This window comes from Amblyomma americanum, chromosome 1 (assembly GCF_052857255.1).
Source record: "Amblyomma americanum isolate KBUSLIRL-KWMA chromosome 1, ASM5285725v1, whole genome shotgun sequence".
Classification (NCBI taxonomy): domain Eukaryota; kingdom Metazoa; phylum Arthropoda; class Arachnida; order Ixodida; family Ixodidae; genus Amblyomma; species Amblyomma americanum.
Genome location: NC_135497.1, coordinates 433,538,714 through 433,561,628, shown reverse-complemented (window position 1 = coordinate 433,561,628; position 22,915 = coordinate 433,538,714). Strand labels below are relative to the sequence as shown.

At 44.9% G+C, this 22,915-nt stretch overlaps 1 protein-coding gene and 1 long non-coding RNA gene across 6 annotated transcripts in view; one reads left to right on the top strand and one right to left on the bottom strand.

Annotated features, from left to right (window-relative positions):
• The window catches only part of LOC144115892 (uncharacterized), a 256,236-nt gene that overhangs the window by 144,696 nt on the left and 88,625 nt on the right, over positions 1 to 22,915 (top strand). For 2 of the 5 annotated variants that reach the window (XR_013311599.1, XR_013311593.1), the window contains 2 exons: positions 19,974 to 20,027; positions 22,032 to 22,143. The exons of 2 other annotated variants lie outside the window; for them this stretch is intronic. This is a non-coding gene — a long non-coding RNA (uncharacterized LOC144115892). Of the gene's footprint in view, positions 1 to 11,775; positions 12,823 to 19,973; positions 20,028 to 22,031; positions 22,144 to 22,915 lie in introns of those variants that run through there. One more of the 5 variants, XR_013311594.1, reaches the window with a different exon arrangement.
• LOC144115891 (uncharacterized) lies at positions 14,291 to 19,358 on the bottom strand. Its single transcript, XM_077650510.1, has 2 exons — positions 18,164 to 19,358; positions 14,291 to 17,537 (listed from the first exon to the last, which is right to left on the bottom strand). Exons 1-2 carry the CDS (start codon positions 18,484 to 18,486, stop codon positions 17,177 to 17,179), a joined length of 684 nt encoding a protein of 227 aa, XP_077506636.1. The 5' UTR covers positions 18,487 to 19,358; the 3' UTR covers positions 14,291 to 17,176.

Below are 22,915 nucleotides of genomic sequence, written 5' to 3'. Positions count from 1 at the left end.
AGAGACGCCAGCGAGCCTCGGTGAGGCGCCGATATGTGTCCGTACTATAGATATCGGCATCGGCCCATGGGCGCTCGTGTACGTGTCGGAAGAGGGATCCGGTTTATTACAATGGGAGGATCGCGGGGCTCTCGGTGACGGTTTTCTTCATGGCTTGAAGCTCTTCCAGGTTCTCCGAAGTTTCCTTCGCGGTTTAAGTTGTCCTTTCATCAGGTTTCGTGAGCAAGGTAGATTCCACGTTTTCCAAGAATACATGCGAGTGCCTCTTGGCTCCCCTCACGCATGGAAGCACAACGCGCGCGCGTTTCGTTGTTACATTGTTGGCTCGTCCTCCTGTCCTCCGAGCCTGACGGCGACCAACGCCTTGAAGACGGACTTCCGTCGAAGATATTTTCGTTCAAATGAAATTAAAGTAGTGAGGGATCAGGAAGAGAGGATGGGGGAGAACTTTTTTTTCTTTTTTTTTCAAGAAAGGGGGAGATTTCTCTTCATCGGCGTTAGAAGGAAGTTGCCGGAAGAACTGTAGTCACTGTATAAGCAGGGGTGAAAACGCAGTGCGAGCACAAGGAGTAAGTTTAGACAGGTTCCCTCCAGGTGAAGGCATCGTTGTACCTTTTCGACATGTGCCCTTTACCCCCGTTTTCCAAAACTGATGGGAACCGTCTTGAGTTCAGGTTAGCCCCTCTCCATTTCTGAAAAAAATTACAATAGAAGGCGTCTGACTCATCTCTCTTCAGGCTAACCCCGGTTTTGGCTAGAGCAGGAAGTGAAAACCAGTCGATGAACGGGAGTGCTTGTGAACGAGGGGAAGGAGAGAGAGCGAGTATACTTATTGTGGATAAGCTACAGACCAGTGCTTGTACAGGAGGCGAACTTGGCACCCTGTAGAGTCAGTAGAAATTTTGGATTCACTGAAACTTTTGGCTACTCATTGTGTCCTTTCAACAACTGCCCTCTCATACAGATAAAAAAGCATCTTCCCTCTTCCTTTTCGAACGAGAATGCGGCGGATACCAGTAAGTCATCGTTTCCGGAAAGCTTGTTTTCCAACTAAAAGGTCTCGAACCCAAACGACACGCTCGCGACATTCTTCTTGAGAACGAAAACTCCAGATGGTCGCGCGCTCTCGGCAGCAGAGGCTAGACAGGGAGAGGAAAATGCCTTCGTCGCCGTTCCGTGGTGTGTGGGTTGCCCATTGTTCGGGCTACCGGTGCAGAGGAGTGAATGGAGGAAGGTAGAGTGCCGGAAGTTAAAGCGCAGGTGTGATGAATGTTAGCGGCACGTAGAAAAAGCAGCCCAGCCAGCAATGTGGCGGTGCGTGGAAACGTGTATAGCAAGAAGGAAAAGAGAAAGAAGGGCTTTAGGAGGAGAGAAAAATCATGAATGAGAAGTGCACCCTTCCTTGCCTCTGAAAAACACCGCTCCTATTGCTGACATGCTGACTTGGAAGGCCCTTGGAATGCAGCCCTTTTGGAATGTGCTGCTTTTATGGACGCTCCTCTCCCGATCTTTTCACACTGCGCTCCTCTCTGGGGGGGGGGGGGGGGGGGACGAATTTGACAGCCCTGCTTGAGGCGCATCCACATCCTTAGCCATGTGCGCCTCAGGCTGAAAATTCTCTCGGGACTATGCCACCGCCTGTGTCGCAAAACAAACGCGGACTCCCTATTCTTGCCCTGTGGGTGTTGGGCAGCAGAAGTGCAACCTTTTCTTTCGGAGAAACCTCGGTGCCAGTATTTGGGTCTGAAGGGGGCTTGAAAGCAAGTGTTGTTTTTTTTACTTTTTTCATGCACATAGCAACAGCACACGCGCACTGATCCCTACCAAAAAAAAAACTAGACCGGAGCTGCATGAGTCTCTTCGAAACACGTGAGCGTGGTTTAGCCACCCACGTGGTTTGAGTAAACCTGCGTTTACCTGAAAATTACAAGTCAGCCGAAACATCTGAAGAAATTTAAAGTCATGCCTCGTTAATACGACCCCCGTTCTGCCCCTTGTATTTTGAGTGCAGAACACCAGTGAAAAGTAGTGCAGTACAAACGCCGTAGTAATAGCCTTCGTGCGTGTTTGACTTCATGCTTCACAGTACCAAGGTCCCCGGTCAATGCACCTTACCATTTGCCTCACTGCATGATTCGTGGGAAAGCTCTTTCTGCGCGCTACATTGAAAACCAGATTCGATAGCTGTCAGCCGAGTGAGTAGAGATCGATGTGAACAGTCGCAGTACGAGATACTTCATCACACCAAGAGGCAGCATCACGTGTCTCACGGATCACTAGGTGCTCCAAACGTCTGCACCGTATTACTTTAAAGATAATTGCTGCCCGGAGAATCACCTGGCGCTTCAGAGATTGTCTTATTTCCACTTCACTGCCTGCCTCAGTGCAGAGAAACAGTACGTAACCATAAATCGTCTTTTTTTTCATGATTCGTTATTACGACGACTCGCTTTATGGACACTTCTGCTCGGGAATCAAACTTCCCTTATTAAACAGGCACAACTACGGGAAACTATGGTGCATAGTTTGCATGGACGTCACAGCATCCGCCATCTTTGGTTTCCAGAGAAGGCGGCGAAAGCCTAAGTTTTTTCTATGGTGACAAGAAAATTCAAGCAGCGCTAGAAAACTGGACCAGAAAGAGGAGGAGACAAACACGGCGCTGAACTTGCAACTCATTTATTTGAAGTAAGAAGTCAATGTATACCTACAAAAATGGGCACACATGCGCAAGTCATACATCGATGTTCAGATAAAAACAACAAAATGCCACAATAGTTGCACGTGTTGTACCTGCCTTCCAAGCTACCCTTTGTGCAGCAATGTCATTTCTTTCGCTGACAAAAAGAAGTTTTGCTAACGCAACCATTAGATTTTCTGATGATATGGAATGCTCCGGCGACTTCTCTGCTAGCCTTGTCACAATGGAAAAATAACAATTCTGTGTGGTCAAAAAATGGAACGCACGTACACACACTGCAATGTTTTGCTAGGTTCATGTCTTTTTTTATCCAATGAATTGGCATGCTCCATAAGTCTAATATCGATGCAACGGCCTGTCTGGCCTATGTAAGTACGACCACATGGCAATGAAATTTGGTACACAATGTCCATCTAGCAATTAATAAACTTATTCACATGATTCACCCTGCAGGCAGTCTTCCGTTTGAAGCCTTCCTGCTTTCTCGGAGCTGCCGCCCCTAACTTGCCCAGCTTATTATGAGCAGAATAAATGACCACGCCATACTTGGCCCCTACCCTCTTACAACGATGCGAGAACGCGTGCACATAAGGCGTGACAGCAATTTTTTTCTTTTAAACATTTTCTTTGGGCTGTCCCAAACACTTCAGTCCTCATAGAATCATATGTGAAGCAGCCACAAGTACAGAATCTGGAAAAACGGCCTCCCTGCATCTCTGGGCTTGCACTACAAGACTACTAAACATCTGATGAATACAAGATTTTTTTAAGGCCATACCAGTCCTGTTACAATTCCGAATTTCACAAGCTTGGAGTGACAAGACGCGTAGTTTACTAGTGGTCTTTCAATCCTTGGAGCGTATCGCCAGCATACATGGTTTGACAAGAAGGTCAAATTCATATCTAAGAACTGCAAGACGTCCCTCTGAGGGATCTCATGTGTAAACTTCAGTCCAGACCCATGCCGTGAAAAAACATCCAGTAATTCAGGCGCACATTCAGTACCCAAAGGCATAACTAAAACCAGGAATTCGCCCTCGTACCGAAAAATTCGTATATACCTTCCATTTAAGTCACTCTCTACTTTCCTGCCAACATAACTTAGAAAGCCGTTGCTAAGAACTGGGGCAATTTTGGCACACTCCCGACTTTTGCTTAAAAACTTTATCTTCCCATGTTACATAGGTGTTCTCTAAATAAGAGGATAAAAGTTCCAGGAAGGACTCAATGGAAATGCCACAATCATTTTGGAATACGCACTCATCATTTTGCTCTGAGATGCAACTCTGAACACATTGCAGAAGTTGACCACGGGGAAGATAATGAAATAAAATAAATAAAAAAGACGCGAATGTGGCAGAACATTGAAGTCTGTGTAAATGCTTACCATTCTTCGACGACACAGAATTGTTATTTTTCCGTAGTGACAAGACTACCAGAGAAGTCGCCGAAGCATAATCATCAGAAAATCTAATGGTTGCATTATCAAAACTTCTTTAATTTTGTCAGCGAAAGAAATGACATTGCTGCACGAAGGGTAGCTTGGAAGGCAGGTACAACACGTGCAACTATTGTGGAAATTTGTTGTTTTATGTGAACATCGATGTATAGCTGTGCGCATGTGTGCCCATTTTTGTAGGCATAAATTGAGATCTAAATTTCTACAAACAAATCAGTTGTAAGTCCAGCTCCATGTTTGTCTCCCCGTCTTTCTGGTCCTGTTGTCTAGCGCTGTTTGAATATTTTTTTTGCCACCATGTAACACCAGCTCACCCAATCTGCCGTCCTTCTACTTTTTTTTCTAGTCATTCTATTGCCAACCACTTTCGAAATTCACCTGGGGCTAGGCAGGAATTCCTATGTCCCACGTTCGGGCTGTGGGGGTCAATGGCAGTGAATGAGAGACGAGAGGGTACTGAGGCAGCTCTACCTGAAGTGCAAACTCCCCAAGGCAAGGGAAGTACCTCTTCCTGTCTAGTCTCTGATTCATCCAATGATGGCCCACGCCCGTGATGTCACGTACGCGAAAACTACCTATAAATACTGGACTTCTTGCCTTGGAAATCACCATGTCCTTGCGCAGCACGGCATTCTTGGTTAGTCTCTCGCTTCCCAGCCAGAATGGCAACTGTGAGATGTTTAGCGATTTTTAATAATCATAAGAAAGTTGTAAACGTCGGAGGCGCTCTTCGCGAAGACGACGTGCGACAGGCCCTCCTCAACACCGATTTCAAAGACATCGTTTCCGATTCTTTGAGGATCCAGGTAAGAGGCTTGTCAATACGATTCTATACCAAACTCTGAAGTTTTTTTCTTTATTTTCGTTTGCTTGTGTGTGTGATCATCTTAGCAAAATATTGCGCCTTAGATAAACGCTAACTGAGCTCTTCCTTGGCAGAACGCATGTGTGATGGTATACCGGGTGTTACAGGGAAAGTAATTTTCAACAATAATATTTTTAAGGTAAAAATATAGCTCTTGTGGCATGGAATTGAAGGGCTTGCCGGACACCAGAAAACTGGTGAATCATTTTAACTAGTAAGGTGGTTTAACTAATTTCCAAAAATCAACTGTTTAACAGTTAATTAGGCGCGTGGTTGCAATTAGAGATTTGTAGCAGGTCGTTAGTAACCGTCATACTAATTTTTAGAATCTCGAAAACGTGAATACCGTCGCCGCTGTGGGTCGACAAAATTTGGCTGCATCGTGCAAAAATACATGCGCTTTCGAAAGCATGCAGGCAAAGCAACTTCTCCAGTGCGTCCAAACAACCAAATTTTGGCCAGCAACCAGGCGCATAAATCTAATAGTTAATTATTAGAAATTGATTAACCAGCTTACTAGTTAATATGATTCACCTGTTTTCTGATGTGCGCCGACGCTGGAAATACTAGGCCGCGAAAAGCATATTTTTATCCCAAAAATCCTATTTTTGAAAATTACTTAAACCCGCCGCGGTGGCTCGGTCGCTCAGCTACTGATCCGGAGTTCCCGGGTTCGAACCCGACCACGGCGGCCGCGTTTTTATGGAGGCGAAACGCTAAGGCGCCCATGTGCTCTGCGATGTCAGTGCAAGTTAAAGGTCCCCAGGTTGTCGGAATTCCTCCTCTACGGCACCTCTTTCTTCCTTTCTTCTTTCACTCGATCCCTCCCTAATCCCTTCCCTTACGGCGCGGTTCAGGTGTCCAACGATATGCGAGGCAGATACTACCCCATTTCCTCCCCCTCCCCCAAAAAAACAACTTTTAAAAATTACTTAAAGTGTTCCCTGTAACGCCTGGTAAATGTGGTCTGCATGCGCTTTCACATGCCGTGTTCTCACGGCAGGCGCCTTGGTTTGGTACTGTGCGGTAGTTGATCCTCCTCAATGTTTTCCAGTTTATCCAAGTTCCCAGTCTGGCGCCCATCGTGCTGCATGTCACTGTCACTGTCAAAGGACATGCAAGCCGCTGTGATAACGCAAGGTGTGCCGTACAGGAAGCAGTTTAGATAATCGATTGATTTGTGATCCCCGAGTTAAGTAAAACTGAGGTCTAGTTTAGTAGGCACCTATGCTCCCGAAATAAAATACCGTCGGTCGCTGCCAGTTTAATCTTTATGGAAGTGCAATGCTGGCGTGTAGATGTCTTATTGATATCTTAGTTGTGCAGGGTGGTATTATTTACAGCATGTGCCGTCCGCGGTGGCTCCTTGGCTATGGCGTTCGGCTGCTGATCCGAAAGACTCGGTTCGATCCCGGCCGTAGCGGTCGAATTTCGATGGAATCAGAATTCTGGAGGCCCGTGTATTGTGTGATTTCAGTGCATGCTAATGAACCCCAGGTGGTCCAGATTTCTGGAGCCCTTCACTACGGCGTCCCTCATAGCCTGAGTTGCTTTGGGACGTTAAACCCCCATAAACCTTATAAACCAAACCTTATAATGCGCTGACTGGTTAGTATGGCGCTACGTCATATTATTTGGGTTTCTGTAGTGTATACCTCTAACTTTTGCTCAAAGTAATAGAAACGTTTCTTTCAGCTTTACGACAAGGAGTTTGAAGATTTTGTAGACATGGAAAGCGGCATGACGGTCCAGGAACATAGTAAATTAAACCTCATCGTTGACCCTGGTACTGAAAATCTAAACGCACCTTCAACTTCAGCGGGAGTAAGGTAAAAGAAAACGTGTTTTATGTTTGCGACGCCGCCTTTTTCAGTAATAATTTGGCATAGTTTTATGCATGCAGCGTTGCAATAACCAATTACCATTCATTTTTGGGTTCACTTCTCACTAAACAGGCAGGAGCCGCCGCCACTGAAAATGAAAGGCAGTTACCGCCTGCCAGAACCAACACACCTAGCCAAATTCCACCTGGAAGAAATTGCTCAAGGACAGCAAATTACTTCTGATGCGCGGCGCATCATAGTTCGATGGATGCATGCTGACCTTTTGTCGTATGGACCGGACGTATAATAATATCATTGGGCTTATATGGCACGTCACCAGGGTTTGCAGAATTTAGTCAAGCATACTGTCATATACCCTCTGGCAAACGTTTGTTAACGATTCCAAAGTACGAAGGCCGATATAATGTGCACCAAAACCAGACAAAAAACAGGCCACTGGTCAACTAAATAGAGCATTTTTACAACAAATGCAAACTTATATAGTTGCTATGAATGAATGAATGAGCCCTTTATTTATAAAGGGAGGCTCAAGGCCGTTTGTCGGGGAATTCAGTTGCTACGAATGATAATCTTAGTTTATTTATTTAGTTTTAAAATAATTTATTGCACTACATCCGTGCTCGTTGTTTTTGCACAAATGCAACTCATTTCTCTTAGTTCGCACTGTCAGAAATAACGACTTTCTGTTTCTATTTTTCCTCATTTACAGGGTGTTTCACCTAGGACTTTACACAGTTGTTAAAAATAGACTGTTTCAGTTTTATGAACGCTATCTTCGGCATAACATTGTCAGCGGTATAGCACAGAACAATAGAGGTAAGACGTGATAATTGGCGGACTGATGAATAAATATAGAATAGTTAACATTTTAATTATTACTGTTGGTCTCCTCAATTATTAAAAACTGGGGACCTCCATAAATGTCCATATCAGTTCTTGGAAGCTTGAAAACGCGGTTACGCTCAAATGTTGTACGTGGCACAACGAATCTTGGCTACTATGACAAGTTACGCGCACTGGAGAGGTTGCTTTGCCTGCAAGCTTCTCGAAAACGCATGCATTTTGGCTCGGTGTAGCCATTTGTCGGGCCACAACGCAGATGGTAACCGCGTTTTCGAAATTTTAGAAACTGATATGGATATTGCTTACCGTAGTCTACACGCCCCACAATAATTAAGGAGCCTAACGGTAAGAATAAAAAGTTAACTGTTCAATATTAGTTAACCAGCCTCCTAGTTGGCACATCTCGGCTGCAGTCTGATGTACTGCGTTGCTGACGATGCTATGACGAAAAGCCCTCGTCAAACTAAAAGCCTATTTTTAAAAGCATTAGTTGTCGATGACTTCCGTAAAGAGCACGGAGGGATAGTTTATGTTTCTTCATAATATATAACTCCGCATATAATAGACATGCTGTAAACGCCGAATTTGAAATCTTTCCAACTTGTGCGATGCTGATAGAGTTACTACAAGGTAGGGGACAAAATTTTATGTGCTTTAATTATCTGCATTATCACTACAAAACTGCATGCAATAGTCTCAATAACTGTGCTCTACATATGCACTTATTGTGACGAAACAGGTACCCAGGAAGCCTGTATGCGGAGGCGGCAAAACGCCTCGTTTTTATATACCCTGCACTTAGGGACAAGACCGGATCTGGTTATTTAAGTAAAGCTTGGAGTTCTTCAGAACTTTAAACAATGCTTGTTGTACACCACTGATTCTCGTATTAGATTGCTGTTTCTCCTGTGGGCTTTTGGGAGGGGTGATGTTATCGGGAGAGATGCGATTTTTGTTTTCCTTTTTCTTATATCGCCAGGGGTCCTGGCAAATGGCTCTCAAGAGCAGGACGAAAAATGAAAGACGAAAAATCGTCGGAATTGAAGAGGTTGAAGCGAAGAGAAAGAAGGTCCAAAACAGGCCACTCGCCAGCATGGCGAAGAGCCGAAGAGGTCCTTATCAAGAGTGGTAAGCAATGGCTCTGTTCTCGTTTAGTAGAAGCACAGTATGCCCTACTTGACTTCAAACTGGTGATATACAGAAAACCGAATAAGCTGTAGACAATGTGGAGTTCATGGCGGCTCTTCAGAGTAGCATATCGAACGTGTTGATTTAAATGAATGATAGTTCCGGCCTAATGCCCTTTTCTCTTTACCTGCCGTTTTGCGTTCCCATCAAATACAGGACATCCCGCTAAATGATGGGGAAGACGAGGTAACAGTCCAAGCCCATATTGAATACATGAAGAAAGAAGCAAAAAAAGAAAAGGGAGCACAGAACGGAGAACGCCTGCGAGACGCCATGCAGCGGACATATACGGAGTGAAGAAAATGGATCAGAACAACCAACGCCACTGTGCAAGAAGTGATTGCAGAGTACCCAGCATTAGCGGATGCTGAAGAGGTATGAACAATTTGTCAACACCTTCAAAGCGCATGTTAAGGCATTTCATTTGAATGTAATTGAAAATAACAAGTAATCAAGATTCGAATATAATTCATTACATCTTGGACTGTAACGATCCAAAGAGCATGTGATATTTAGGTTCACACCCTTATAATTTTCAGTTGAACGAGGAGTTCATGCGGCTCACTGGACAGCGCGCGGAAAAAAACATTCTTCAGTTTTTGAACAAGCACGCAGAAGCCCTGTACCGCAAAGCCCTGAAAATGAAGAGTGCTTCGAGCGTTTTAAATTCGTACGAGACAGCTTGCGCGGGTGCGCTGGAAGGCGACAAAAAAAATGTAAGTACCGAATTTTCTCGACTGAAATGCATCTTTTGTTAGGCTTACAACAACAATTGTTGCACAATTAATTTTTTTAATGACTGTTAAATACTGCATTCCAGACTGCTTCGCCAGCGCGGTGCTGAATTTGATTCCGTTCCTAGTGAAGGAGAATCCGAAGCGGCTGTTTTGCCAGGTAAAGTTGGATATTGCGCAGGAAGCTTAAAACTATTACAACAGCAATTTTTCTCCTCCTTTACGGTGCAGGACGACAACTGCCGGTACCCTGCCGTCTTCGAGTGCGACCCGTTCGCGTTCGAGCCCTGCGCTGCTGCAGTGGAAGGGCTGAGATTACAGGCAGACGACTTCATCGCCGCCATCTCTTGTGTACTAGAAATGTACTGGGTTTTTTATATACGCTATAGAGCCGACCTGCGGCAAACATTCGCGGTTCTGGAATACGCTTTGGATCTCCCCCCATCACTGACGCCCGGGGTCCTGGCCACCAGACTAATCACTTCTTTGAAAGATCAGCCATGAAGTGAATTAATATCAAGCATGATTGTAAATAAAACCAGAAATCTTATTTTCACTCGCTGCATCATTTTATTGCTGCCCTGCCTTGGACAACACGCGGGATTTGCATGCTCCTACACGAAATTTAACGAGGCTAGCCGTCGTGGCAAAAAAAAAAGTGTCATGACATCTGACGCGAAGGCAGCCATGGGCCCGTGTTCAGTTGCTGGCGGAATTTACTAAATCGCACGCACAAAAAAGGCGGAAAATTTGGCGCCATTCCTTTCCGCCCTTGTGCGAAACCTGCGGGGAGGGAGCGCCGACCAGCCGACGTGGCCTTGAAAAGAACCCTGCAAGCCGACCGAAACAGCGGTTCCTTTCTTCCGCAGCGCGGGCGCTGACAGGTGCGGGCACGGCTAGGAAAGAAGCAAAGAAAAACATTTTTTTCGTCACGTGACCAAAGAAGCTGGATTTCGGCGGCATTGGAAGCCGAAGCCAAAGGCAATCTTTGCCGCCGGTAAGGTGGCTAGAAAGGGTAGGCGTGAAGACCGTGGCGCTTTCCGTCGGCTGCGCGTGACCCCTCTGCGCACCGATGCCGTCAGGAGGAATGTGGCGCTGCTAGTAGCGGCGCGGTAAGCTCAGCCGCTCAGCCGCGTCGGCTTTGCGCACCCCGTAGCAGTCGTTAATCGTCGCCTTTATAATTGAGGTTCTTAGATTGGTAGGTCGCACTGGTGGGGAGAAAACAATGGGAATGTGCAGCCCTATAACTGTCTCTTTAAGTAGGGACCACCGCAACGGGGCTGAGCGAAGGAGAGGGATTAAAGAGATATGTGAGAGAAGGCGGGTAGGGAGTAGGGGGCACAAGGTGGCGGGAGACGCGCCTGTATTGGAGTGTCTGTAGGAGCATTTTCTCATTCGAAGGCGAGATGCGTTCAACAGCAAAAAATAAGACGGAGCGTTGGTGCTTTGCGCCGGATACAAAAAAACACGGAATACAGGAAAAAAAAAGTCTCTGCCCTACCTGCTAGGAAATGTTTGCCAAATGGTCTCTAGAGATCCCAAGTGCCGACAAGGCCGTCAGTATCATTTTACAATCTTGTAAACGTCCTTGAAAACGAACGTGCACATGCGTTCAGCCGAATGCTGCGGCAGAATGTCCTACACTGAATTGGTGATGTGCCAAAAATTAACTGTTCTGAGCATTCTGTTGCGCTGACAGCATCAGTCGTACGTTTTTAATGCCTCATAAGGATTAATTTATTTCCTTAAAGGTGTAAATCGGGAGGAGAATCCGAAGAAACGGAAAACACTGAAACCTTGTGCGTTTCAGTGTTTTCCCCTCACTTGTGAATAAACGATTTCATGGCCAGATGTGTTGCTTCACTGTCTAGAATCGTCGGAGATTGCTTACATGAGTGTCAAGATGGCATACATGCTACACGTTAGCAAGCGGCTACAAAAACTGGTTTGTGCGTTGGGGCGCCTTCAACCTACCCGCCGCGGTGGCACAGTTGTTAGGGCGCTCGGCTACTGAGCCGGAGTATCCGGGTTCGAACCCGACCGCGGCGGCAGTGTTTCGATGGACGCGAAACGTTAAGGAGCCGAGTCGGCTTCGAAACGTTGGGTTAAAGTTAAAATTTTTTGTTGGAGATTGCAGTCGACGTTAAAGAACGGAAACGGAAAAGGCGCCTGTGTGCTGTGCGATGTCAGTTAAAGATTCCCAAGTGGTCGAAATTAAATCGGAGTTCTCCGGGCACCTCTTTCTTCTTTCACTCCCTCCTTTATCATTTCCTTTATGACGCGGCTCAGGTGTCCGCCGAGATACTGCGCCATTTCCTTTTCCCGAAAACCAGTCTTCATTTTCGCCTTCTGCCAATTTGCGACTGCAGTTTTGAGGTCCTACGGCGCGCATTACAACTTGGCTGCTCTTCTCGCCGTAGTGGCTACGTTTCGATGGCGGCGCAACGCAAAGAGTAAGTGCACGTTAAAAAAAAAAACAGGTGGTTGAAATTACTCCGAAGCCTTGCACAGCGGCATTAACGGCATCCCTCACATATCCTCGGCATGCAGCGTCTCGAAATGTGCACGCACAAAACAAGCTTCAGTCCTGCTATGCAATGCAAACTCGGAGTGTGAAGCAGCATATTCCACGTGAATAATGATTCGAGTTGACGAAACATGATTTTATAGCAAGGATTAATTCTTTGAAACTCACAAAAAACGCGTGATAAGCGAAACGGGCTCATTTTCGCTTCAGTGGTCAAAATTTTGCCTACGCGATGCGCTCATTTCGGCTGCGCGCCACACCGCGCCTCTGCCGTCAGCGCCGCCAGACGGCATCGGCGCGCTGCGGTGCCATGCTTCCCCGGCTGGTTTTCACACCTTCCCATTCCAGCCACCTTACCGCCGGCATGGCGAGTACGGCCGCTGTAATGTTGGGACGCTGGGCTCAATTTTCCTTCATCTCGGGCACAATTCGTCGTTTGCACGAACGTTTGTCATCTGCCTGTGGCTGTTTCGAGTCCTGTCGTGTCTTTTTCCACTATTCCCTCTGCGGCGAACGTTTTCAGTTCAGGATGCTTGCTGTGAAGACGGATTTGGGTTGCAACGATTTGGCGTGTACGACTTCGTGAGGCCACCAGCGAGGGCGGATTGAGCACGCGAGAAGATTGGAGAGTTGCTTCCTTCTTGACTTTGCCTCGATACAAGTATGTAGTGCATGCACAAGCGTAGAATGTTGGGCTTGTTGACGTGAGTTCGTCTTGAAAACAGCGCTTAAGATGGACAACACGAGCGTCTCCGTCTTTCTCGTCCCGTTCAGCAAGGCGGAAATTTGGGCGAGTTGGAAAGCGTTCATCATTTTTGCTCACAGCGCAGCAAGAACGGGACACGAGGCTAAAGACAAACACATACAAGCGCTGACTATCAAATGTTTTTTTATTGTTTGTCTTTCGTCTTGTGTCCCGTTCTTGTTGCGCTGTGATAGTCAGCGCTTGTTTGTGTTTGTCTTTAGCCTGGTGTCCCGCTCTTGTTGAGCTGTGAGCAATAATGATGAATACTTCTCGTCCCGTCTTTCGCGCAGTTACCAAGATGAATCTGGGTGATTCCACGTGTGATAAAACTGCCTAAATATTTCAAATTTTAAGTTTTCTTGATTCGGTAGGCCAACAGTGAATTTCGTTTTGTGAAAGTGCTAATATTTCAGAAGAAAAAAATTATAAACGACGCCGTGGCAGAGGCAGCGTTCTCAAGCACAGCTCATTTTCTCAAATTTGTCATGACGTAAGAATCTAAATGAAAGCCATGATGGATATATTTCTTGTCCTAAATGTACAGGTGAGAAGGAATATGTCGGGCTTATTTCCGCAATTTTGAGGCAGTTGTTTGCTGGAAAAAGTATCGACAACGACACGTCTCAAGACGAGAATATTTTCAAGAATTTTTTTCTCCGCAAATATCACATTTCCTTCAAATTTGTACAATATATAAGCATTGAGGTGCTAAAAGGGTGTACCGACTTTCATTGTTATATAATATAGGGAAGTGTAAGAAGTATTGCCCTAAATTTGGCATTTCTGAACGTGGTAGGGTTTTTCAAAAATCTGAGTACAAAAAAACCGCATATCCATTTTTCTTAAACCTCTGGAAACAAGTCTCTAGAAGGAGGCGAAAAAAAGTATGAAATAACATGTTGCGTTATTTTGTTTCCAATAATGTTATCCAAGCTCAAACTTGTAGTTTTTTTAGCATCAGCCGGAGCGCCAAAATAAGGGGATGGAAGATGCAAACACGCCCTCCGCTGCTCTAAATTTTCCTCAGATCCCAGCACTGAGACCTTTTCCATCAAGAGAGAGCATACCTAATACTTTTTGCGGACAGACACTGATCTGTGACGTAAGCAGGATTCGGTAGTGCCGTTATCGCCAGGTGCAGGTAACAGCTGGGAGTGCGGCCCATAGAAATGCATCTAAATAAAAGTTTTGTGATTCTATTACTGCACAGTGCACCTATGAACCTGTATGTGTCCCCAGGCCCTCGCTTTATCGTTTGACTGCAGGCATACTGTAGTTCATTAGCTTTTCTAATTCGTGTTTGATTTAAAAATACATTTTGGTTTAATTTTTGGTAGTGGCTATTATGCCGGCAGCCGGCAGAATAGCCCGAAAAAAAAGTTGCCGGCAGTTGGCCCCTATTGGCTGGCTATGGTCACATGGCTATAGTGCCGGCATATTCTCTCGGGGCCTATTGTGCCGGCAGCCGGCAAAAATGATAGTGGAGGAAGAATACCGGCAGCCGGCATTGCATCGAACACCTGAAAAATGCCATGCCTATCAGTCAGGACAAACAGTTTGCACGGCAGAGAATTCAGTTTTTGCAAAATTCTCTCGCTCAATCAGGGCTGCCCTTTACTCTGCCCGTCCTCCTCTCCTTCGGTGCAACTGTCAAAGGGTATGCCATTGGCGTGTGTAAGTTTCTTCACAAGTACATTGCAACCTGCAGATTTTTGTGTTAACTTCTCGATGTCTTCATTTTCCTCACAAAATTATTTTCTTTTTGATTATGATTAATTCTTTAAACTTCAGTAATTCCGCTCACACTGCTCTGTTTCATCGATTTTCATCCAGATTTTCTCAAGATCTCTCAAAAAACCTGATTCCCTTTTACTTTCAGATTCCTCTATATTTATGAGCCTCTTGAGCTAAACCTGGAAGAATTTTTTCCTGTTTGTATCTGCTCCAATTAAACCCCGCAAATCACAAATACTTATAGCCCTATCGTAGCTGCTAAATAGTTTTAAAGCAGCCCCGAAGGCAGGAAAAAAAGGTCAGCTTCGTATTGTGGAGAAATGAGACATTCATTTTTACTGCAGAAGCAAGACACATTTTTTATTTTGCACTCGTAGCAATCAGAACTGAAAGAAAATCAAAATACAGTTGCTGACAACTAGAGCATTGCCAGACTTTCACTTTTGGCTGCCTCTTAAGGCGTACACAAAGCAAGTGGTACCAAGATAAGCACCAATCACACATGATGGAGTCATGAGTATTGAGATCTGTCTTGCATGCTTCACATTCCCATTGCTGCAGCCTTTGCTTGCATTCTAACACATCTCTCACGGCTAACCAGGCATCATGTGAAAAATGGGCTCGAACAGCATTTATATCTACGTTTTCATCTAAAACACCACAGTGCACGAACTCTGGTCGTTGTTCGACATCTGCTTCTTCCAGTTGCTTGCCTTGCATTGCAGCTTTTGCAGCACCCTCACCAACTAACCATGTCAAAATTATTTTTCTTTTTTCTCTCGCTGACAAAAGCTTGAAGGGGACATGTTCACCAGCAACACGCTTCCGCTTTTTGGTTAGTCCAACTACGGTCAGCGTGTGCCCCTTTGGCCGTCCACACTTTCGCATTGCTGGCGCAACTTTGATTTGGCTCACTGCATCACGTGCTGCAACAGAAGCCTCATCTTCTGATAGTTGGCTTCCACCTTTTGCAGTGAAGGGCTCTTCGTGTTCCAGACGGTCGTTGGCGGGATCAGAATCATGTGCACTAGCATCTTGGGTAGTTAAGGAAGTCATCCGACTTTCCACAGGTACACTGTTGCACACACTCACATCGGCGATGAGGTAATCAGGGGCCATTATGTCATCAGTTTTCTTTTCGAATTCTCTGCAGGATAGTCACTTTCCGCACATATTTCTTCAAAAGAATCTACTGTGCTCTTGCTGCATGCTGCTTCTGAACAACTTTTTCTTTGCAAGCACACATCATGCCCATTCATCCAGTGGCAAAGCAGATCTTGCAGCAGTTCCATTCTCCCTGTGAATTTCATCATAGAACCTTCAGCCACAATACTTGCAAGTTTTCCCGTGATTACAGTTGCTTTCCTAAACTTTTCGTGGCTTGAAAGAACTCTCTGATCTTGCTGTTTTTCAACACGTACCGCTGCCATTTCATTGTGCTCACAATCCAAGAGCACTGGTACGGTTTGTGCATACCGTTTTGCCGACCACCTGTCACTGCAAAGACTTCCGTCAAATTTGCTTAGTCCAAAGTAATGCCTCACTGCAAGGATGTGGCAGCATGGAAGCAGCATTGCATTCCTGAACCCACAGGAGCAGTCATTTGCAGAAGCAGAGATTTCCATGCCATGGACGACCGCCTTTGCCACCTCCCCATCATCGGAATTCACGCACACTCTAGATGAGATATGCAGCTACCGCTCCACATGCCTGAATGCATACGGCGTCATAAGCTCACAGTAGAGCACGTGAGCTTCATCAGTACTTGAAGTAATGTGCCGTTTTTGAAGCATTGTGGCTGCTTTGTGCGTCACCTTTTTTCTTGTCGAGTGCACAATTGTGAAAAATCTGCGCACAAAATTTTCCAATGAGCTGTATCGCTCAACAGTGCTCTTGAGCTTTGCATTTTTTGTCTCTGCACGGTTGTTCGTTGAATTCATAAAATTTGCACATGACCATTTGATCCCCATGATCTATTCCTCATGAATGGGATGCCAATTTGAGTTGAAGTAATCAACAACAGGTGGTGGTGAGGACAATATTAGCATCTGATATAAGCGGGCATACTCTTCTTCACTCTGCGCATAGACCATGCGCTGAAGTAGATCCAGAGCTGTCTCCTGGACCGGCCTTGAAATCTTTAGTTTTTGAACTCTTATCTCTCTTCTGAACGTTTGAAGAGTGTGGAAGGCACATATGTGCAGTGAAGATTGGGGAAAGACTTTTGTTACTACTTGACGCTCTTTGAGGTCTTTATCTGACATAGTTACCCTAATGGACTCCCAGTTCTTGTTGAGCTCTTTGAATGTCTTGAAAAACCATTCGAGAGTTTCACCATCCTCTGTGGAAAAAAGGCCGACAGCCACAACCTCACTTTGGCCATTGCCATCTTCAATAATCACTAGGAAGCAGGCCATCCTAGTCTCCAGTAACTTGTATGTGGCATCAATGAATATAATCTCAGGGTAGGTTTCGAATGACTTCTTCATGCCTTCATCTTGAAAATATATCGCCCTCAGTTCATCTTTCTCATCAGTCAGGAGACGGACGGAGGCATGGTACTCATTTTGCAGCATTGGTACAGTGGCTTGGAGGTCGTTTCGGGAGCTTGGTTGTTGCCCTTTGCAGCTATGTTTGATAGGTCCTTTAGTGTCACCACCTTGCTACTCTCTTGTTCAAGGCGCTCTCTCACAAGCTTCTTGTTTGCTTTGAGTTGAAGCATTGCCGTTGCCTTTTCTTCCAACTCAGGTGGTAGCTTTCGTTGTTGAGGTAGATGTCTAAAGAGTGCCTCTGACAAGTCATGGTTGTGGTCCAGGACGATGCTCCTGACTTCTAAATGTCTGCCATCCTTGCTTGCAACCACATAAATGTTGAATGGGCAGTCTTTCTTGAAGGTCCTGCATGGAACAAATTTTTTTTCACCGAAACATTGCAAAAAAAACATGCGAGAGATTGCCCCTGTTAAAAGACTAACAGTGTCACAATGTCCTGTAATTGACTGTTAATTATAATGGGCAGTTTCATTAATTACTCCACCCTTGCCCGACGCAAATGCGCAAGCTTCTTGAACTTGGAACACATCTTTGCGAGCTTTCGATTCTAACGCGATTGACGCCCGCCGCGAATGCCGGTAGCGCGCCGCTCGGTATGTTGGAAGCTTCATAATACGTTACGCGAATGCGCGTCATGGCTCTAGAGCCAATGTTATCGTCTGGAAGCAGGCATTCACGGCGGGCGGGTAGCCGCATTGGAATCGAAAGTACTGTACAATGACCAACGCATCCCCCAGAGCTTGACAGCGGGTGCAAAAAGACGGATTTAGTTCAATTATTCCTTAACTAGACGTTACAGGGTCGAGTCACTTAGCCCTAATGCATGACAGCGCATGGAAACCAAGGCCGTCGATTTCCGTCACTAAAACACACTGAACCGTAACCATTCGTAAGAGCACACTACTATGAAGCACGGGTCGAGAGAAGAAAGGAAGCGCATGCACCTTATTTCCACAATATTATCCACTTACGAGGAGCTTCGTTCCGATGCCTTGGTTGCAAACTTCTTTCCGCCGTGAATACAACAGAACTTCACCGACTGGTACTTGAGCGCGTCAGGCATGTTGCCCGCAATCCTGCCGACTCGCTTTTTGGCCGCAGCGATGGTGCGTGCGTCTCTTTTCCACAGCTGGATGTAATTCTGTGTGCTGTACCGGGAAAGCTTCTCCTCAAGCTCTGAAAAGCTTGCAAACGTGTCGCCAACGTTGAAACTGATGCCGTTGCCGCCAGTATCGGCGATGCAGTCGTCAAGGGGATCCATCGACGGAGAGTCGTTTACAGGATGAGCCGCCATTGTCGGATGGTCAAACCGCCGTTTACCGGGGAAAAAAATGTTCAGTTCAGTGCGGCGTAAGCTCCACGTGGTTGCAATACAGGTATGCGGCCCGCGCGGACTGACAAACTGGTATGCGGCCGCACGAACTGTCAAACTGAACGACCAGGGATGCCCGGAACCTGAAAAATTGCGTTCACGTCATGTGACTGCAGCCAGCCAATAGGGGCCAACTGCCGGCAACTTTTTTTTCGGGCTATTCTGCCGGCTGCCGGCATAATAGCCACTGCCTTAATTTTTAGCCGCTGTTAATTTATTGATTTGTTATGCTCGTATATCCTGCATTGGTGATAATTATGCTGCAGTACGCATTCCTTCAACTTATGCACAATTTTCTTTAAGCTTTTGCTTATCACACAGCCTCCAAAATGCTAATGGTAAAAGCCTATGGTACAAAATGTGGATTTGTAAAGCACCTCTGGCAAGCACATCTTGGGATGTTTCAAAAAACAACCATTGACTGAAATGATGCTGTATGCTTCGACATTCATTTCTACTATGTAGTTGGCTTTTTTTAATGAAAGACAACCATAATTATGGCTGCACTGTGCAGTCAGAAAATTACATTGAGAACTTTTGTTCACTTGCACTCAGCGATAGCGGTGCTACTGAATTCTGTTGACGTCACAGATCGGTGTCAGTCCACAAAAAAGTATTAGGTATGCTCTCACTTGATGGAGAAGGCCTCAGTCTTGGGATATAGGGAAAATTTATAGCAGCGGAGGGCATTTCCTGCTTCCGTCCCCTCATTTAGGCGCTCTGGGTGATGCTCAAAAAACTACAAATTTGAGCTTGTTACAAACAAAATAATGCGCTGCTTCATGAGTTTTAAGAAAAATTAGAAATGGGGTGTTTTTCCCTTTTTTCCTTTGATTTTTGAAAAACACTACTGTATTCAAAAATGCCAGATTTAGGGCAATACTTCTTGCACTTCCCAATAATATCTAACAATAAAAGTCGGTACACTTCTTTAGCACCTCAATGGTTATTATTTGTGCAAATTTGAAGGATATGTGTTACATACCTGTTGAGAAAAAACAATGAAAATAACCTCGTTTCAGACTTGTGTCGTTTTTGAATTTTTTTCCTGTAAGCGACAACCTCCTAAAAATGGCGGAAATAAGCCCGACATACTCCTTCTCACCTGCACATTTAGCACGAATAATATATACATTATCGCTTTCATATTTACATACTTACATTATGGTATATTAGTGAAAATGAGCTGCGCTTGAAAATGCTACCTCTGCCATGGTGTCGTTTGTAATTTTTTCTATTAAATATTACCATTTTTACAAAACGAAATTCACTGTTGGCCTACTGAATAAGTAAAATAATTGAGAAAATTAAAAACGAACTATTTATGGAGTTTGATATCTCATAAAATCACCCAGCTGTCAGAAGCGATAAGGTATGTGTCTAAAGTTATAAATATATGACCCTTTCAGCGCAGTGATTAAGCATCGACCATGCTCCCTGCCGTAACCTGGAACCGAGGAAGTGTGAGTACTGCATCTTGTGTTTATTTGGCGTCATATATGCTTGCAATCAGCCAGGTTTTTTGTGAAGTTCTGTGAAGTTAAAGTTTTTTCTTTGTGTTGTACGGTTAGTTTTACTAGCAGAAACATTTTTCTTTTATTTGAATCTTATGCTTTTTGCTTCATGGGGCTTGACGTTCCAAAGCAACTCGGGCTATAAGGGACACCGTAGTGGAATGCTCTGGAAATTTCGTGCACGGGCCTCTAGCATTTAGGTGAAAGCAAAATGAGTCCGCCGCAGCCAGGATCGAACCTGCGTCTTTCGGGACAGCAGCCGACCACCATAACCTCTGAGTCACCGCAGTGGCTTTGAACAGTCTTTTTACTTTTGCTGTAAGGAAGCTACTTGCCTCGAATGTCGTGATTACAGTACGGCATTCCTCTAGAGCACACATGTTCTATGGCATTTGCCCTTGAAGTTTTCACTGACTTTGCGTAATTATGCATGCGAGGCAGTGGCACTCAACTCAAAACTACAGTGACGCAGTAGTTGCGACGGGCAATACTAATACTGCCATTTTGGTAGGCGAAAGTGAAAGGGAAAGAGTTGTCAGCTACACTGGTCGTTCTACGCCGCTGGCAGACTAAACGCTGCGTCAGGCTGGGAGGAGTGTCGCGCCGATCCTCTACAATAGACGGATGAAGCTGAAAATATGGGCACGGGTATCTCGGAATACACATGTGCTAGAACTCTACAAAATGGAATTGTGTAGGAATAGGCTGCTTCCTAATTTCCAATACAAACATTTCCGTTTACTGGAGTCACTGAAGACTTTATTACTCGATTTTAGTTCTAATTAGGTTCATGGCTATGACAAATATCATCTGACTTTGTCTCACCTTGGCTGCATAACTTATGCATGGAAGTGGACTTCATGCATGCACCACTCATGGTTTATGGGGTTTAACATCCCAGTGACTCAGGCTATGAGGGACTCCATAGTGAAGGGCTCCGGAAATTTCGACCACCTGGGTTGCTTTAACGTGCACTGACCACTCAGCACTCAGTGCAGATATATTTTTAGAAGTCTATAAAGCTAAATTCTGAACTCTGTGCATATTAAAATTTATGCCTGATGATGCAGACAAATGTGGGGCATCAGGTCAATTTAGCACTTTTTGCTGCTAAAGCAGTGCTAGCATCACTCCTCCCCCCGTGGCAATTATTTTGTCATATGTGATGCCTCAACATGTAGTAAAAACATTGATTAGAGTAATCATTGCGAGTAAATCCAATCCAGATGTCTGATTGTACCATAATTTTTCACATGCATTTCAATTTAAATGCAGTGCTCTACACATGGTACACCCAAGAAATAAAGGAAATAAAGAAAGGACTGAAGTCTGGTTTATTAAAAGTACAATAAGCAGTGTTTGACACTTGCAAAAATTAAGCTGTGTACCTTCACGACTTTCGGTGCTAGCGTGGATTATGCTTTTCGTAAAAAAATGCAAGCGTGCTGTGGCATGAAATGGTGCAACCCGAGCTTCAACTTGCTCGCAGTGTTCTTGGCATCCGGGCTCTACCTTCTACACTCGTTTAATGTGGCCCATGATATGAAGTACACTGTTGGAACGCATTTCCAACGGGCGAAACCATTCATTAAAGACTATTGCCTGTCCGTGCTCTATGATGCCCAGTGGGCTGAGCCACCGCGCTGCAGTATGAAAGAGAGCAGCAGCGCTTCTGGTAGCTTTCCAGAACGTAATGGGCTGCCGGAAAGGCAGACGCGCCCTCCTGGTCGAGCCAGTATAATACATTCTAGTACACTATAATGATGTTATTGTAGCTGTTACAATGCTATATGTGAAATAAAATGCTGTGGCTTCCTGGACAGTACTTCTGTGGAGTAAATTTATATGTGCAGGCCGGTTTACACTAAATTGTGTTACATATTTATGGTGATAAAAAGATGGTACGCATTCTTCAGAGGATGACCTACATCATCGTGTGCATATTTAATGCAGGTTGCCAGCTGCTGGTTTTACTGCTTGCTCTACAAGCAGTGCCACTGCCACCGCTGGTCCAGGCCCTCGCCCTTTTTGCACTTGGAAAAGCTGGGAAGCTGGGATTTCTTCGGTGAGTGCATCATTTAGAACTTTCTTACAGATTTCTGAACATATAAGATGTCATTAACACATTCAACAGTTTGCTTTTGAAATGAGCAATGTTCAGATGTTTGTATGTGAAGACTTGTGCTTGCAGATTTATTGTAGAAGTTGCCTTTCTGAAATGCTCGTTGGACTACACAACCCAGCAGTCCTGCTTCCCTTTGGTCAGAGTGACTGAGAAACTGTTGTTACTGTTGTCGCTATGTCAGGAGAAAAAGCATTAGAGCATGGTCTTGCCTTACCAACTTGTAACAGCTGATGGAAAGTTCGCAGTAGCAGTACCAGTTACTTATTCCCTGTAATTTTTTGGTACTGTAATGAACTCCCTTAATAACATGGTCTGATGGAGGACATGAACTTGAAGCAGTGTGAACTAATATTCTGCACATAGAGACTAAAAACTCTGTGTTCTGTCATTCGCAGTTTATGTATATTTGATTCTGCTGCTTCTTTATGCCTTTGTGATTGTGAAAATGTTCACTTAAGCATTGTAGGGACAATTACAATGGATTGAAGTTTACCTGTATCAAGTCTATGTAATTCTAAACACAACGAGATCACTCTCACCAAAAGTTAAGGATTTTTAAACTAGCGATGACCAAACAACAAAATACAGGTGTTATAATGGCCAGCCGGGTTAGCAACTGCGTGTGTCTACAGTTAATTTTTGGCAGCGATAGCAGAGGCTTTGCTACACTGTTATTCACTTGAGAACGGTGGCAACCAGTCTTTGGGTGTGT